Genomic DNA, 18,839 nt, shown 5'->3' on the forward strand with positions numbered 1-18,839 from the left:
GCCAAAAGTGTCTCCTTTAATCAGTTTCCACTTTATTCCTTTAGGTTGGGTCTAGCTAACCAGCTTGCCCTGAAGATCACCTGTCTCTGCCTCCTAAGTGCTAGAGTTATAGGCAGCCACCATGGTGGTTCTAGGGATGGGAATTCTGGAAACTTCCATGGTAAGTACTTTATCTACTGAGCCATCTGTCTGGCTCTTGCTCTGTTTTTTGAAACTGGGTCTTTGACTATCACTCAAACTGGTCTGGAATTGACAGCAATCCTACTGCCTCAGTCCCCTGACTGCTAGGATCACAAAGATGAGGAGAGGGAGGAAGAGGTTGTCGTTATGAATAGGGTATTTTTTTTCAAGCCTCTTGAATTCAAGTTTTAGAGTTCAAATGATCACTGACCCTGGTGCTGGTTCCAACCTTTCTAAAGGAGTCTGTCTTCACAAAGAAGAGGTAGGACCAGGATCCCTCATGCCTCGACTCCAAGTGGTACTGTCATCTGGTCTTCTTAGATAAGAAAATATAAAGGAGCCTGGAACATAGGTTTTCTAGAAGGAATTTGAAATTATGAATACAAATCCTTTAAAAAAAAAACTGTACATGCCAAGCACAGTGTGGTGCTAGAGACCTACAATCACAGCTGCTAGAGAGGCTGAGGCAGGAGGATTGCTTAAATCAGGAGTTCAAGGACTAACCTGGGCAACATACTAAAATCTCAAATCAAAAAAAAAGGAAGCTACTGGGTGTGGTAACTTTTTCCAGGTGTCCATTACATAAAATATACACCTTTAATCTCAGCACTCGAGAGTCTGAGGCAGGAGGATTTCTGTATGTTCAAGACCAGTCTAGTATAAGTAGCAAGTTCTAGGCCAGCCAGAACTATATAGTGAGAATCAGTCTCGAAAGAAAGAAAGAAAGAAAGAAAGAAAGAGAGAGAGAGAGAGAGAGAGAGAGAGAGAGAGGCAGACAGACAGACAAAACATGGCACTGGGACTTGTAAAACACCAGTTAGTATCCCGGTTTGGTGTCTGGATGCTGGCTTTATAAGTGTATGCTGAATTGGTAGGAACTTATCCAGGTGTAGGCTTAAAAAGTGTGCACTGCTATGGAGGTATATTGTGCTTCAATAGAAAGTTTTCTCTTTTTTTTTTTTCAAAATATGCATGCCCTTTGACCTAGCAGCTCCATCTTCTCTTCTGCTCTCTCCCATGCTCAGAGGTGGATGCCCAGTTGTTCTTTCCAGGTCTCCATCACATAAGTGTCAACCCCATTAGGTGCTGGAAACAATAGGAGTCTCCAACCGGGTGGGGAGGGGGTAAGCACCTCCTGTCAACAGGGTACAGGCCAGCCAACACAGTGCACCAGGACACAGCACTCACAGTGGCAGGCAAAGTCAAGGTCAGCTTCAGGGTGGATTAAAGAGAGCACAATCCAATCGTCCTCTAGAGCAGAGTGTTTGGTGGGAGGGCATGGGGCAGGAGTTTCTCCCCCCTGTGCTTTCCTAAGTGTCCTTACAACTAGGAGGCCTTATTTTTATAACTGGGGGAAAAAATAGTAGATACTCTTTAAAGGAAGCCTAAAGAGGCAAGTCCACATGTGCTCAGCATTCAGAAAGCCCTGGCGTCCATCACCCAGCACCAACCCATCCATCATTCATGTCTCAAAGGTACTAGTATGAGGATTCTTTGCACTTAAGGAGCCTGGATTCAAACCCCAGCCCCATGGCTTGTCAGTAATGTGGGCTTAGGCAAGGTTCTTAACTGGCCTTCAACAGGTTTGCAGCTCAGACACAACTTCTGTAAAGTAGAGATTATAGTGCCTTCTTCAGGGCTGGAGAGATGGCTCAGCAGGAAGAGCACTAACTACTCTTCCAAAGGTCCTGAGTTCAATTCCCAGCAATCCATGGTGGCTCACAACCACCCATAATGAGATCTGATGCCCTCTTCTGGTGCAATTGAAGACAGCTACAGTGTATTTACATTTTATAATAAATAAATCTTTTTAAAAAAAATAGTGCCTTCTTCTTAGGGCCATTGGGGGTCAAAATGAGATCACACATGTTAAACCTTCAAGGTCATGCCTGCCACAGTCCTGTAGACTTGTCAATTAATGTGCCTGCTCAAATTCTTCCCTATTGCCAGGCAAGGTGCCCCATGTCTATGATACCAGCTACTATGGAAGCTGAGGCAGGAGGATTGTGACTTTGAGTTAAAAGCCAGCTTGGATTAAGTGCTGAGCCAAACTGGACTATGTAGCAATACCATGGCTCAAGAAAGAAAGGGCTATCAGGTCTACCATTCAGAAGTAGGGCCAGGGAATTGCCCCCAGATGACTCTGATCCAGTAAAAAATTCTGGAGTGACACTCACTAGAGCATTTCCATCATCAGTGATGGCCCTATTGGCTCTCGGTAGACTTGGATACTAGGGGCTGCCCCGAAGGGCCTTCTCACTAAAGAAGATCACACTTAGCTGGATGTGGTGGCGCACGCCTTTAATCCCAGCACTTGGGAGGCAGAGGCAGGCAGATTTCTGAGTTCAAGGCCAGCCTGGTCTACAGAGTGAGTTCCAGGACAGCCAGGGCTATACAGTGAAACCCTGTCTCAAAAAAAAAAAAAAGAAAAAAGAAAAAGAAAAAGAAAAAGAAAAAGAGGAAGAAAAAGAAAAAGAAAAAGAAAAAGAAAAAGAAAAAGAAAAAGAAAAAGAAAAAGAAAATCACACTTCTAGGTCTTTGTCTTCCATTTGTTTGCTCCATCCAGCTGAGCCCTCCCCCAAGTCTCTTCTAGCATCTGAATACACTGCTCACCAGAGTGCGGCACAAGGTACACACTTGCGCCCTCTATGTACAATTTCTGGTAGTGCGAGGAGAGCACGGGATGTCTTGGGTTTTTTTGTTTGTTTGTTTGTTTGTTTGTTTGTTTGTTTTTGTTTTTTTTTAAAGATTTATTTATTTATTATATGTAAGTACACTGTAGCTGTCTTCAGACACACCAGAAGAGGGAATCTGATCTTGTTACAGATGGTTGTGAGCCACCATGTGGTTGCTGGGATTTGAACTAAGGACCTTTGGAAGAGCAGTCGGGTGCTCTTACCTGCTGAGCCATCTCACCAGCCCTGTTTGTTTGTTTTGTTTTGTTTCTAGGAAGGCAGCCCCATTGCCTTTGGCAAAAAGGAGAGAGGGATAGAGAGAAAGAACCCTCAGTGTTGCAACAAGGACACCATGTGAGGGCGAGTGGTCCCAGCCTGGGTTCCGACATTAAATGTAGCCATGGAGGAAACACTTCAACTCTCCCAACCTGAGCCTTTCAGCTATACAGAATAAGAATAAATTTAGTTCATTCTTTCTTTCCTTCATTCTTTCTTACCTTTTTCTTTTGAGACAGATCCTTGCTAAGTTGACCAGGCTAATGATGAACCTGCAATTCTCAGCCCCACCAAGTAGCTAACCAGGCCCAGTTTGTTCCATGTTTGAAACAGAATCTCATTATGTAGGCCAGGCTGGCCTGCCCTGGCGATCCTCCTGCCTTCAGCCTCCTGAGTGATGAAATCAAGGTGTGTGCTAACACATCTGCCAGTATAAATCATTTCTTGAGCACTTCTGGTGAACTAGGAAAGCCCAAATTTCTTTTTCCCATTCAATCCTTATTAGAACCATATGTACTTTCCTAATAGTTCATTAGAACCTTGAAGTTAAGAAGTTAAGGCCCAGGGCTGCTGGGTAGCAATGGCAGAATTCAAACCAGAGCCTTCTCTCTGCTATTCTTACACACTCTTACATACCAGTCTCCAAATGAGTATAGTGTTGAATGTGAAATGCCAACAGGCTGGACTTAAATCTCAAGATTCTCCCCAGAGTACCTGAGAATGCCTGGCAGAGAAGCCTCACCATCCTGGGCCAGAATAGGCAAGCTGGGCAGAAGGACCATTTCCCTGGCAGGTGAACATGAACTCCAGTGAAGGCAGGTGGCTGAGACAGAAGGAGAGCCAGGGAGCTTGCCCAGACACTAACCGAGGTGGGAGCTGCAGCTCAAAAACAGCACATTCATGATCCAGTCGCTTGCATAAAGATGGAGGTGCTGTTGGGGCTCAACGCACACCCAGGCCCAGAGTGTATCTCAAGCCCCACCCTCATGGCATGACCACCAGCCACACATAGAAGAGAATGAGGCTAACCTGGAATGATAAAACAAGCCAAGACAGAAAAGATCTTTTCCAGGCCAGGAATGCAGCTCAGTTGGTGGAGTCCTTGCCTAGCACACAGGAAGGTCTAGAGTTGTCTCTCAGCACCACAAAAACTGTATGTGATTGTGTGTGCAAGAGGATCAGAAGTTTAAGGTTATCTTCAGCTACATAGTAATCTTGAGATCAGCCTAGGTTTAAACAAGACCTTGTCTCAAAGAAGAGGAGGAGGAGGAGGGGAGAGGGAGAAAATAGGGAGGAGGGAGAAAAAGGAGCAGGGAGGGAAAGTGGCTAGGTAGAAGGAGAGGAAGGGAAAGAGAGGAGGAAGAGGAGGAGTCCACACATGTGTATATAGCTGCAGGTACACTCACACATCTTGTGTACCTGTACACTCATGAACATGCATGTGTGCACAAAAAAAGACACAAAGAAAAAATGCCTTGTCCATTCAAGTTTCTCCTCTTCCCTCTACACGCCCCACCTTTAGAAAGCTCTACACGGTGTCCACACTTAGCAGATGGGGAAACTGGGGCACAGAGAGACTTAGTCATATGCTCAAGGTCAAGAGCTGTGGCAAATAAATGTGTGTGTGACTCTGTACCTTGGAAATCATGCTGTACCACTCCCAAGGTTGGGTAGGAAAAGCAAGATATCTTCCTCATGGTTTTCTTGGGTTGCTTGCCTCTTCACTCAACCAGTATGCTGGGCAAAAGCCTAAACTAGCACCCAAAAAGAAGGCATAAATATACATGAGGAGAGGAGCCATGTGTGACAATAAGCCAAGTGCCAGACATGAGCAATGAAGCCAGCATGTAATTCACCCCTAAAGCTTAAATCACCCGGATGACACTAGGTAGAGAAGATATAAGTGTTCCCTGCTGAGCCCTGTCCAAACTGCAGATTCATGGGCAAAATAAATGCCAGCATTACTGTAAGCCATACACCTCTGGCGGCTAATATGCCATATTAGATCAGTAGAGAAGCAGCAGAGTCTGAATTTTAACCAGTCAAGCTGGCTCTGGAGGTGTTTCTGCAGCATGCCCTGCTGTGCAAGAGGCTGCGCAGAGGAAGGGGCTAGAGACAGAGGCAGAGGGCAGAGGCACGCCTCACCAGTCATTAGCCCATTAGTCATCAAATGCTTCTAAGGTTTATTGTTGATTTGGTTGGTTTTGGGTGTGTGTGGTTCTGTTTATCTGTTTGGTTGGTTGGTCGGTTTGTTGGTTGGTTATCTTTGGCTTGTTTTCCAGTCCTTACTGTGTTCTGGGCTCTGCTAGTTCTGAGAAAATTTGGGGAAATAGATTGACACACCCGTGCTCCAATGGGCAGTGAGGAGGCGGGACAACTCAGGCAGGTGTGTATAGTAAATGGATATGATTCACGGGTACCAGCTGGCCAGGGAGCCCTGCTTCAGTGGAGTAACCCTGAAGGCCCTACCTGAGGGTGAAATGAAAGGGATGAGGTGGACAAGGAATGAAAGACATAGGAAGCAGTGTCAAGAACAAACCCGGGTGGGCGCAGGTTCCAGCTCCACCCCTTCCTACCTTTGATCAGGGGGAAGTGACCTCCACAAGGGAACAGCAATGAGATGTTACTTCTTAGGACTGTCATCCCCACAGGTAAGGCTTGTTTCAGGGAGTAACTGAGCTAACACACACGGAGCATGTAGCCAGCACAGGAAGACCTATTCTGCAGAGACCAAGACCCCAGCAGGAAGTCCAAAGTCTCAGAGACCACTTTGTCTCCTGTCACTGAACCATACTAACCAAAAATATTACAGAAGAGTATACACAGGGGTCAGAGAGCCTGCCACCTGCAGCGTAGGTGACAAGAACTAGAGTAGGTCAGAGGGTGAAAGGAGGAACATGCCTCACCAGAAGAAGCCAATACACAGACCCTTCCACCTACTCCTGCAGCCATTCTGAGTCATCGCCTTCACCCAAACCTCTCCCCCCCTCCCCCTCCCCCACCCCTACTCCCGGCAGAGTTCAAGAGGATGGGGTTGGAGGCTGGACTCTCACTCTCCAGGCGACACCCTAAAGGCATTGGACACCCACACATCCCAACAGGGGGAAGCAGCTGTCTCAAGGCAGGGAGGAGGGCAAGGTAAGGAAAGTCAGTGAGAGGGCAAAACTAGGTGGGGGAGGAGGGAGACACAGGGAGCTTCAAGAAGGGCAGAAACCCAGCTGGTGTAAAATATCACCTGCCATCACACTCTCTAGGACCTTGGAGAGCGCCCAGCGGGTGGGTGGCTGACATACATCCAAAGGTACCCAGGACAAGCAGAGTGCATGCAAAGACATGCCAGGAGCCACAGGGATGTCTATACATTGATCCAAAAGCAAGGCCTCCAGGACACACAATGGCACCTAGCATGGGTGTGTATACACACACACACACACACATACACACACCTCAGTCCTCTTGACTGCCTGCCACTCTCCTGTTCAGGTTCAATTCCAGCCACTTACCCTGGATGTACCAAGGTCCTGCAGGTGACTATGCCTGGTGCCATCTGCTGATCCAGACCTCATAAATCCCAGCCAGCCTAGCGTGACACGGGAAGAAAACTATCTATTCTGTGTCTACATCAGAGAGTGGAGGAGAAGTGACCTGGTCTTAAGAGAAAGGTGCAAATCAGAGCCTGGGCAAAGCAGAAAGGGTCAGCCCAGCCTTTGCCATAGACTGAGGCCTCCAGGTCTGAGCAGGCTTTGGCATTCCACATGCCTTCGAAGCCATGGCTGCTTTGCAACGTGAACAGATGGGCAGGAAAACCCTTAGCCATATCTGGATGCCCCAAAGAGTGATAGCAAACAAAGAAAGCGCGCGCGCACATACACGCGCACACATGCATGTGTGCACACACACACACACAGAATGGCAGGAAAGATCAGGCATGAAATAAAACTTCCCTCTGGAAAGACATCAAAGCACTGACAAGGATGAGGAGAGAATGGGTATGGCAGCATCAGTTTTCGCTTTTGTTTTTGTTTTTAAACTAAGCTTATTAGGACAAAAGCCACCCTCCACTGCAGAAGTCAGACTTGTCTCTAAATGACTGCTGAACCTCATCAGCCTGTGTGGGGTGTGACCTTGCCTGTAGACAGAGAGATGGAGGCAGTGACCTTTGCAATGCCAGCCTGAGCTGTCTGTGCACGGGTGGGAGGCAGCTGGATACTTCCCTACAGCATGACCTCTCCTAGAGGGAGCGCCACGTTGCTTAGAGATGGGAAAGGGTAAGGTGGTCAGGGCCACCTGATACCATGGCAACAGGCCCTGGCTAAGGCACATCCACAACTTCCTTAGCAGATCATGACAGGACCTAAGTGTTTGAAGATGGCACCACCCCTGTCAAAGAGGGTGTATAGCCCAGAAGGAGCAGTGAGCGCATGGGAGAGAAAAGCGAGGAGGCTGGAGGGGCCGGACCCTGACATATGAAGTCTGCTTGGCTCATCTTCTAGGACTCCCCGAGTAACTTTCAACAGCTCCTTTCCTTCCTCTGCTGCCACCATCCCTCTCCCTCAGGACCAACCTATACTACATCCCAGACACCTCTAACTCCGGGTACCAAGGCTGACTACTCACCGCCCAGCCTTGTGCTCCAGCGTTTTGGCCACCTCCTGCCAGTCTGCTCCATCTCCTGTCTTGTCTGCAGTTTCTCTAGGCTTCCCCCACCCCCTGCCCTGTCCTTTCCTGACTACAGCCCAGACCAGTGCCCACGACCATCTGCCATCTGCAAATGCAAGCATCCACTCCTCCTTCAAGCACCTGCTTCCAAGCAACTGCTCTCTCGTCCTTCCCTGCCCACTTTGGGGCTCCTGCACCCTCCTGGGTATCATTGGCTCCAATTATCAGACTGTGAACCAAATCTAGTCCAACCTGGGGAACTGGGCCACAGCCCCAGAGGCACCAACAAGAACAGAAGTCTGGCCCTCGAGCCTCAGATTTCACAACTAGGAAGGGTCTTAGCGGGGGTTGTCTACCTGGTCTCATCCACAGAAGTGGATGAGAATCTGTACCACTAGACCCTGCTGCCTTCCCAGCTGCTCAGAACTATTCCATCAGTAATGCCCTTAGCCAGATACCCAAAAATCTAATCAAAAGCCAGACATACTGGTGTGTGCCTAAAATCCCAGCCCTTGGGCGGTGGAAGTAGAAGGATCCAGAATTCAAGGTTAGACTGGTTTACATGAGACTGCCTCAAAAAAAATTTTTTTTCCACCAAAGGCTAGCACAGAGATGTCTACCTATAATCACAGCTACTTGGGCAGCTGAGGCATGAAGATCTTGGAGCTACACAGCAAGATCTTGTCTCAAAAAAAGAAATCAAGTCAGACATGGTAGCAAATGCCTTTAATTCCAGTACTTGGGAAGCAGAGGCAGATGGAGCTCTGTCTGGTTTACAAAGTGAGTTCCAGGACAACCCAATTTACACAGAGAAACTCTTTTTTTTTTTTTTTTTTTTTTTTTTGAGACAGGGTTTCTCTGTATAGCCCTGGCTGTCCTGGAACTCACTCTGTAGACCAGGCTGGCCTCGAACTCAGAAATCCACCTGCCTCTGCCTCCCAAGTGCTGGGATTAAAGGCGTGTGCCACCACTGCCCACCTACAGAGAAACTCTTATCTCAAAAATCTCAAAAATAAATAGATAGATAGATAGATAGATAGATAGATAGATAGATAGATAGATAATTTGAAATATCCAGATAAGAAAACCGAAGCTCAAAAAGCTCAAACTTGCCCCAGGTCAGTGTGTGGGATGCCTCAGAGTGTCACTGCCAAACCTCTTACCCTGCCTCCTACTCCAGCCACCTCCATAATGACCAGTCACTGCCCTTCACCCTAGATTGGAAGTAGCACATTCTACGTGCCACGCATCAGAACTGAATGAGGTCACACCAGGCCCTCTCTGCAGAAGTGGTGTGGGTCCCCATAGAAAACCATTTGAACTTCACTTGTGCATCATCTAAAAGCAGAAGGGAGTTAATGACCATGGAGGGACCCTTGGGGGAAGGGGAACTGCTAATGGTTTCTTTCCCCAACAGAGCAGTTCTGAAATGTAGCCCTTAGGCTCCTCGGGAGATCCTCAGGAGAGGAGCAGCAGATGGTAAGGGAAGCCTCTGGGCACTGCCTGCCTTTCTCATCCGTGTACCCTCTGCCCCACTGCCCTCTATCCACTTCCCAAGTAAGGCTGGGGGCCAGCCCTTCGCCCAGGCATGCCTAGAGTAGGGAGTGAGGGTGAGCACACAGAGAGCTGGGGATGGAGCAGCACTTCACATCCAGGTCTCAGTGCCAACCACTTATCACCAACAATGTCACCAAAGATAGTAGTTAAGCCTTCATGCTCAGCCAATGTGCCACTCTGTCACCGCCATCCATACCAGAGCCCTTTTCCTTTAAAGTTCAAATCATTCTGACCCCCTGTGACTCTGTCACACTTGATCAGATTTGCTTGCTTCCTTGCTTGCTTGCTTGCTTGTTTGTTGCTTTGGAAATCTCTAGTTTGAGTTTGAGTTTGTGTTTGTGGCTTCTGAGACGGGGTCTAACTTTGCAGCCCAGGGTTGCCTTGAACTTGTGGCAATCCTCCTGTCTCAGCCTTTCAAGTACTGGGATTACAGGTATAAGCCACCATACCTCAAAGGGGGTCTTAGGAAAGAGAGAGTGAAAAGCTATGGAGGTGTCACTCACAAGAGGACCTTCTGGAACAGGGACCACTTCCTGTTGAGCTAGGATGCCCTGACCCTTGCCAAGGTGAACATCTGCCCCTGCCCCAAAACAGCGACCACAAAGGGTCTTGGCTTCAACATGCCATCCCATCCCAGGCCCCAACCTTCCCCTGCTCCTTAGCATCTAGTGAGGGAGGAGGGGCCTGAGTCAGCTTCCAGACACCTGAGCAGACACATCCAGCAGTTACCCACCCTTAGTGCTGGGCAGCCCAGAACCCTTGCTTAGAGGTAGGTGATGCACAACCTCTCCCAAGTCCTGAGGGAAATCACTGCCCAAGACCTCACAGGCCCTGAGTCACTCCCAGCCTCCAGGTAGCTGTGCAAGCTTTTCTGTTTATTCTTCGCCCACAGCAGGAGGAGCAGAGGGGATGAGAGCTTTCTTCACCAAGGGAAACTGAGACCTATGAGGCTCAAAGGATAGCATGCCCTGATACAGGTCCAGGACAATTCTAGTAATACCTTTAGAGGCGACCCTGATGGGAGCCATTCAGAGGCTGATCCATGAATTTCGAGCACAAACCCTGGTAACATGTAAATGCCCTTCAGATTCAGTAAGGGTGAAAGAAAGCTACAGCGGAAAGCAGTGTGCCCCTTACCAGCTCCCAAGTCAGACATAACAAGTATAGGCAAAACCAAAGTGCAATCTATAGAGTCCCTCTGTCCTGTAAACAGGACCCCCACCCTTGACTGTCACTGCCACACCCACCCAAGGCCTCTAGAAATGAGCATCAGGCTGCAAAGCTGGCCTTGCCCCGCAGGTCCATGAAAGTCTCTGGACCGATTACTCCAATTCTACTGCCTCTCCCTGGAACAGGCACAAGCTGGCTTGGGGACAGACAGGCTGGGGCTTCTGATCTTGCCAATAAAAACAAGTCCTCCCTCCCCAACCTAGCAGCCTAGCTTCAGCATCCTCTTGGGGTTCCTGGCTTCTTTCCTTTACTGCCACCTGTAAACACCCACGTCTGACCTCCATCTCGGTCAGCGTCTTTCACCAGACTCCAACAGGGAGCTGACCAACATCACATGCACACACACGCGCGCGCGAGCCCGCGCACACACACACACACACACACACACACACACACACACACGCCCCTCTTCATGGTGTGTATGCTGTGTCGCATCCGCGCACCCGGCAGGGATTTCTGTGGACTGTCACCCTACCTCCCAGTGAGCCCAACTGCTTGGTGCGATGGGCGCGCGGAGCTCACCGGGGCCATCAGTGCTTTGCCAACACACACATCCACTCTCACAGCATCCTCTCCAATTCCACGCTCAGTCACACCCAGGACTCGCGTCCAGATGCACGCCGGCTGTGAAATTACAACCTAGCCCAGAGCCACTGACCTTCCCACACTCCCGACGTGGACAGAATGTCAATAGTCAGTCCTGCCGGCTCACCCAACGCGCGCGCTGGTCGGCGCGGCGCCCACAGCTCTCCATCAGGACCGAGCCCCCTCCTCCTCAACGCGGGGTTCCCTCGCAGCCCGCCCAGCCGCGTGCACCGTCACCGCGGCGCGCACACGCGCACACCGGCCGGCACAAAGCTGCGCCCTGCCACCCGCCGGCGGCCGCTCGCACACCTGGCGGGCGCGCCCCCGGCCTACGGAGCGCGCACACGCAGTCTCTGCCCTAGTCCGCTAGATCCCGCACTCCCGTCCCTCGGGGCTTTTCGGAGCTGGGTCCCAGCGGCGCCCACCGCGCAGCAGCGGGAGACCGGGCTGGGTTTGGGATACGGCGGTACTAATCGTCGAACGCCCTGAGGGATGCTCGTGTCCGCGCTGTCAGGGTATTGCCCCGGGGCGGCTCCTCCTGAACAAAGGCGCAGGGTGGGGCAGGTCCTGGGGATCCCAGAGAATGAAGGGAGAAGCCCACCTGCCCGCAAAGGTTCCTGAATCATAGGGCGCACGACACTGGGGGACTGAGAAGCTGAAAGATTCCTGGATTCCTGGTGGGACTCTCCTGAAAGTGTGCTATTGGAACTTGGAAGTAGGAGATCAGGGACTGCCGAAAACCCTGACGCTGACCCCTGACTGGGACGCGACAACCTACAGCTTTGATTCATTCCCTCCGAAGACTCCATCCCATCTTCCACCAAACCAAAGATGCTCCTGAACTTGAAGATGTTGAGGGACCGATGTTCCAGACATTCTCCGTAACCCCCACAGCAGGCAGCCTCTGATGCGCCTCCATTAATGGGAAGCTCATTCCCTGGAGGCAGCACTCCGGCAGCTTAAGCCCGAAAACATCTTTTATTTGCACGGAAATCTTCCTCAGTCCTAACCGTTGGACATAGCTCATTCTGTTCTGGCCACGATGTTCTGCGTCTAGAACATACCTCACACTTACTGTTTTCTTTGCAGAGATATAGTCTTACATCGGTGTCCTGCGCTCCCCTCCCCTAGCTAACGCTCTCATCACCACGGTCTCTGTATGGCTGCCCCTTTGTGTGGTCCAAGACCTCTTTCCATGCAAGTCACTTATCTGCGTGCCCTATTTTAGACTTCTGAGCAATCTTATCGGCTTGACAAACTATCTCCATGTTTGCATACTGATGGTTGGCCTTTCACACTCCAGTGTGTGTCCTATGTCAGGCAGAACCCTTGCCTGGACCACTCTAACCCCAGAACCTGGCCCAGAGCACAGTCACAATGCTCAGTGTTAGAAGGAAGTAAGGAAGGCAGGGACGGTGGACAGACCACAGTCTGGATCCTGAAATGCTAAGTACCGGGCATTGGAGGTTCTGGCTTGGGATCCAGTAGGGGAAAGGAGCTGTCAAGTGCCCACGGAACCAACAGACAGACAGCTTTACAATAGAGAGAACATCTCCTTCCCTTTGGATCCTATCCTGAGCACTTGAACCCCAAGATTCCAGGGCTGGTCAGCAGAGACAGTTCAGGAAGTCCAAGCTAACCCTAACCACCTGAGTTTGATGCTCAGGACACACGTGGTGCAAGGAGAGAATTGAGTCCTGAATGTTGTCCTCAGAACTACTCAGGCGTGCCATGACGCACATGCATACCATTACACACACAGACACACACACCATAAATGTATGTCTTAAAGAATAATAAAATTGAAAATAAAAAACTACAACAAAAAAGAAAGAAAGAAAAAGAAAAAGATGAGTGCTTACTTTGGTCAGTGTCTGAAACAAGCCACCGAGTCAGAACCCTTCAGGAAGCCATTTGCCTTGCTCAGGTGCCTGGGTGCAGACAGGATTAGAGGCCAGCTTTGATTTTACCTTACCCCTGTCATACTATCCACAGTCATCCCTCTATCCTCCAGAAATATTACAAGCCCTCAGTCCCAGTGACTCCTGAAACCAAGTTCAGTACCAAACTCTAAATGTACTGTGTTTTCTGTGTTTTCCTATGAAGATGTCTTAGAGGCCTTTAATCCCAGCACTCAGGAGAACACAAATCTCAAGTTCAAGGCCAGCTTGGTCTACATAGTGAATTCCAGGTCAGCAGGAGTACCTAATGAGACCTTGGTGGGGGGGGGGGTGGGGGTGACTTAATAGCTTAGAGCACTGGCTGCTTTTGCAGAGAACCTCGGTTTGGTTCCCAGCACCCATGTGGGATCCATGTAACTCCAGTTCCAAGGGACCTGACCCCCTCTTCTAGCCTCCACCAGCACCAATCAAACAAACACATGGTGCATGCATATGAGGTATACTCATACACATAAAATACAAATAAATAAATGCTAATAATAACAGACCTCCCAGACTTAAAATGGCTTTAATTACAAGTTGTTGACTTTGGGATTGTGTGAAAGGAAGAAGACTTTTGGTCTTTCTCCAGGCTGGAGGTCTGCCATAGAAACTCTCCAGAGATGCTGGACAGCAGCCATGAGCTCCAACTCTCAGCTACACTTCACAAGGGTAAACAGCTGATACTACATGCACAGGGCTGCCAGCATCTTTGGAAAACAGATATTGATAGTTACTGGACATAATCAACACGGTATTGTAAAGTAGGCTAAGCTGTAGTTAATGTTCAGTAGACCCGTTGTTATGTTAAACGCACTTAATATTTTCACCTTACGGTGAATCTGGTGGAATACGGCCCCATTGTACGTTGAGCATCTGAACACACAAAGCAATAAAAAGTTGAGATTTTCATCCTTTTCCCATAAAGGAAGCACTTTAAAACTCTTAACTGACAGCATCAAAATTGTCAGCATCATTAGTCTGGCACCTTGGGAGCCATTAAGCAAAAGACGACTTATCTGAACTCAAGCACTCAGATACCAGGGCCATGGGCAAGGCTAAGTGGCCAAAGGTGGGAAGCATATATAGTGTGGCAGAGTGATGAGCCACACCCCAGGTGGGACAAACCAAGAAGGGACAAGATTTCACTGGCTACTCAGAGCAGGCATCTCAGAAGAACACACAGCTTTAACCTTATGAGTGCTTCTGGAGCTTTCCATACGCTCCTTTCAGATCGTGTTTAACTACGGGCAACTGAAACTATAGAAAGTTAAACCTCAGATAAGAAGAGCTCACTGCTAGGTTTGCACCTACACTCCAGCATCCACAGCTTGGGTCCCATTGAGGCCATCTTGCCTACTGACATAATGCCTAGGATCCTGCTGTCAGCAATGCCATCCACATCCGTCCGAGAAACATCCACGGCTGAGCACAGCTCCAGTAACAGCAGCCCACTCATCTGCTTCTTAACTGCTATCCCCCTGCCCATGTTCCTCTGTGTCACCCGAAAGGCTCTTACGGGAAATGAGAATACTTTCTTGAAAAAACGAACATCCGCTGTCTCACACTTCACCACCTGGAATGCAATTTCTAGTCTAGAAAAACGAATCAGATAAACAATCCTTCCCAGGCGGGGTGAGTTCTCGGGGAATTCATTCTGTAATGATAATCATCCGATTCTTCCCTAAGTTTCCCCAAGCCAATTTCTTTAATAACAGACTCTGAAACTTGAATGAGGACGATGTTCACCCTGTTAATGTGAAGTTTCTCTGTGGCACAGTTTTCCCTCTTTGCAGAGATAGAAATCACCCTCCCGGCCCCCAGCCTTTGGGCGTGTGCCTTGCGCGAGAGAGTCGGTGAGCACAGAGGTCACCAGCCCTCTCTCTCACTGCTGTTACTGACATCTAGGCCTCAGCTCCTCCAACAATGAGGAAGGATAGCAATACCCAGATTATCGCCTTGCTGTGGAGACTGGATCGGTTCATTCCCACAGAGCATTTAAATGATGCTCAATAAGCATAGAAATAATAAAAAAAAATACCTGGGTGTGGTACCTGGGTGTGGTGGTATATAATTGTAATTCTGGCATTTGTGGAGACTGAGGCAGGAGGATTGGGCATCCTAGGCTGACCTAAACCTAGGCTCCAAAAAATGAGATTCTGTCTCAAAACTAAAAGAGTAATAGAGCTGGAGATGTAGTTTAGCGGTAAGTACTCACCTGGCACATGCAAAGCCCTGTGGGATCCCCAACACTACACAAACCGGACATCTTTTGAGTATAAGTATTCAGTAAGGCTCGTGGTCATCTGAGCACTGGAAAGGTGGAGGCAGAAGGAATACGAGTTCAAGGTAATCATCTGCTACTTACTGAACCTGAGGCCAGCCTGGGCGGCATGAGATCCTGTCTTAAGGAAAATTAATAATAATAATAATAGTAATAATAATAATAATGATGATGATGATGAAAATATTCTATCACACACATAACTGTGGTCAATGAGCTGTAGCATACTTCTCTTCAAGGCCCCTGAACTGTAGAAGTCTGAGGGCGGAATCTGGAATTATTTCAAATTGTTCTGTTTTGTCGTGTGGTTGCCCTTCCTCTTCCAGGGAGCCTGCCTGTCTTGCTCCTGTGACCCTGAAGCACATCCTTTTCTCTGACTCCAAATGCAGAGCAGTTGCATTCCCTCAGGTCACTGGAAGGAATCCTGGCTCCCAGCTCCCAGCTTAACATTTTTGAGATGCCACCTTAGTCTCAGAGTTTACCTCCTCCCAGCCTCTCCATGAGTTCAGAGCCAATTTTACGTTCCTCTATGAACCACTCGTTAGCTATTGAATGAGCTCCTTCCTTGAGCCACTTGTGGTTCTAGGAGACAGAGAAGAATAAGGTGGAAAGGCCCCTGTCCTCCACCCCAGAGCACTTACAATGCAGCAAGGGATGAATACATGGATAGACAGACAGACAGACAGAGACCAATTAGACATTTCACACGGCAGTGAGAGCTCAGAAGGAAAGGAAATAAGCCACATTATGTCAGATGGCAGGTGGCATGCAAGGGGACTTGAAGATGGTCTGAAACTAAATCACAGTATGTCCTTCATGACCATATCTTGTCAGAACGACAGTTCCCCATAACAGACTACATCTTCATAAGCAGTCACAATCACACACTTGGTTTTCAGGGTAGGAGCGGATATTGTTTTATGTGTATGAGTGTTTTATCTGAATGTATGTCTGTGCGCCACATGACTGCCTGGTGGCCACAGATTCCAGAAGAGGGCATCAGATCCATTGGCATTGCCGGTAGTTGTCAGCCATCATGTGGGTGCTGAGAATTGAACCTGGGTCCCTGGAAAAGCAGTGTGCTCTTAAATATAGAGCCAGCTCTCCAGCCCTATTTTCTACTGTTGAAAAGCTTTGTGTTTGGGGGGGGTGGGGCTTGAGAGTTAAGGGGACCAACTACTCCTCCAAAGGTCCTGGATTCAATTCAATCCCCCCCATCACTCACATGATGGCTCACAACCATCTCTAACTATAGTCTATAACCAACTATATGTATATATATATATACATATATATATACATATAACTACATATATAACTATATAACATATATAACTATAGTCCTAAGGGATCCAATACCCTCTTCTGGTGTGCAGACATATATGGAGACAAAACACCCATATACATAAAATATGTAAATGATTAAATCTTAAGAAAAGTAGATTTTGTGTGTGTATGTGTTGTGTCATAGTGTGTGTGAAGTATGTGTGTATGCATGTGTAGTGTGTGTGTACAGTGTATGTGTATACAGTGTGTGTGTGAGTGTGTGTATGTGCAGTGTGTGTGTGTGAGTATGTGTATGTGCAGTGTGTGTATGTGTGTGTGAGTGTGTGTATGTGTAGTGTGTGTGTGAGTGTGTGTATGTGCAGTGTGTGTGTGTGTGAGTGTGTGTATGTGCAGTGTGTGTATGTGCAGTGTGTGTGTGTGTGTGTGTGTGTGTGAGTGTGTGTGTGTGAGTGTGTGTATGTGCAGTGTGTGTGTGTGTGAGTGTGTGTATGTGCAGTGTGTGTATGTGCAGTGTGTGTGTGTGTGTGTGTGTGTGTGTGTGAGTGTGTGTGTGAGTGTGTGTATGTGCAGTGTGTGTGTGTGTGAGTGTGTGTATGTGCAGTGTGTGTATGTGCAGTGTGTGTGTGTGTGTGTGTGTGTGTGTGTGTGTGTGTGTGTAGCTGCCTAAGGAGAGTAGAGCTGGTGAATCTTCCTGCCACTGGAGTTACAGGCAGTGTGAGACACCCGATGTGATAGCAGGGAGCCACACTCAGGTCCTCTGGAAGAACAGTACTCATTCTGAGCTATTTCTCCAGCCCTTGACTTTCTATTTTGAGACAAGGTCTCACTGAGCTGTATGTGCATTCAGCCATGTGCATGGAGAAATCATAGACAACCCTCAGGAGTCAGTTAGCTCCTCCCACCAAGAGCAGGGTTCAGGGATCAAACTCAAGTCATCAGCATAGTGTGACAAGTGCTTTTAACCACTGAGCCATCCTGCCAACCCCATCCTCCCTTTTAAAGAACCAGTTGATCTCCAAGCCTGAGAAATCTCCCCTGGCACCATATTCTGAAGATTCATGATATCCTGAAAGGAGGGGAAATAAATACACACCCATTTTACAGAGGAGAAAGCAGAGACAGTGAATTAATTTCCACTCACTCTGTGCATCATTCCAGGTGATAAACTCTTTCCAGTACCCCAGGAGACCTTGTCATCGTGGAGAGCCAAATTTCCCACTGTGGATTTATAAACCAGTGTGAGCTAGCTGTAGAGGCACCAGCAGGAAGCATAAACCCATATGAAGAACGAGGAGAAGGCTGGGCATGGTGGCACATGCTTTTAATTCCAGAACTCAGGAATTGGAAGCAAGCAGATCTCTGTGTGTTCAAGGCCAGCCTAATCCACATAGCAAGTTACAGGCCAGTCAGGGCTACACAGTAAGACTGTGTCTAAGAAAAGAAATGAGTGGGTGGGAGAAGGGACAAGCAGAAGTTTCCTTTACCTGGAAGGGGACTCGAGGTCAGCTCTGCTGAGGATTCTGTGCTGCTGAGGACTATAGAGCCACTGGAAGGCTGTCAGCGTTCTCTCTTCTATTCGGAAGCGCCCTTCCTGTATGTACCTGTGGGAAAAACTGTCAAGTTAGGAGCAGACTCTGCTAAGCTTGCTCCTTTAGACAAGAGACACCTATAGCCACATAACCCTGCTTGTCTGCCAGAAAAGCCCCATCTGTTCGGCCACAGTAAACAGCTCTGCTGAGGCAGGAATAAAGAGGAGCAAGTTTCAACTCAATCAGTAGAAAAGCTTTCTCGTAGTCAGCTGCTTGGAGTTGGAGAAGAGTCACTTGGAAGTGATGAGGTTTCTGTCACTGGAAGTGTCGGGAAAACGTCTATCCTGTAATCCCACAGGGCTAAGGGTGTGTGTGAGTGTGTTCATGCACACATCTGTGCATGTGTGTGCACTGACCCACACATGCACATGTAGAGACCAGTGGTGTATGCCAGCTATCACATGAGCCCTGAGCAGAGTATGGCAGTTTTCCTTGAACCTTGGAGCTCAGCTCCACCTGCACCACCAGGGTGTCCCTAGAAAATTCCTTCCCTGAGCTGATGGTCTGGGCTCTGCTGAGTAATAGCATAGCAGCTGCACAGTATTTACCTCATAGCACTTTGCCTAGTTGTAAACAC

General features: G+C 48.5%; 1 protein-coding gene across 4 annotated transcripts in view; it reads right to left on the bottom strand.

Annotated features, from left to right (window-relative positions):
• Rap1gap2 (RAP1 GTPase activating protein 2) overlaps positions 1-18,839 on the bottom strand; it is a 227,560-nt gene that overhangs the window by 195,369 nt on the left and 13,352 nt on the right. For 2 of the 4 annotated variants that reach the window (NR_157089.1, XM_006533622.3), the window contains exon 2: positions 18,158-18,274. Coding sequence is in view for 1 of the 4 variants with exons in the window: in XM_006533622.3 (XP_006533685.2) it covers positions 18,158-18,274 (117 nt within the window). In the remaining 3 variants the exon portion in view is untranslated. Of the gene's footprint in view, positions 1-11,235; positions 12,428-18,157; positions 18,275-18,839 lie in introns of those variants that run through there. The other 2 variants (NM_001015046.3, XM_030246102.1) reach the window with 2 other exon arrangements.

The sequence above is a fragment of the Mus musculus genome, chromosome 11, assembly GCF_000001635.26.
Source record: "Mus musculus strain C57BL/6J chromosome 11, GRCm38.p6 C57BL/6J".
Lineage (NCBI taxonomy): Eukaryota > Metazoa > Chordata > Mammalia > Rodentia > Muridae > Mus > Mus musculus.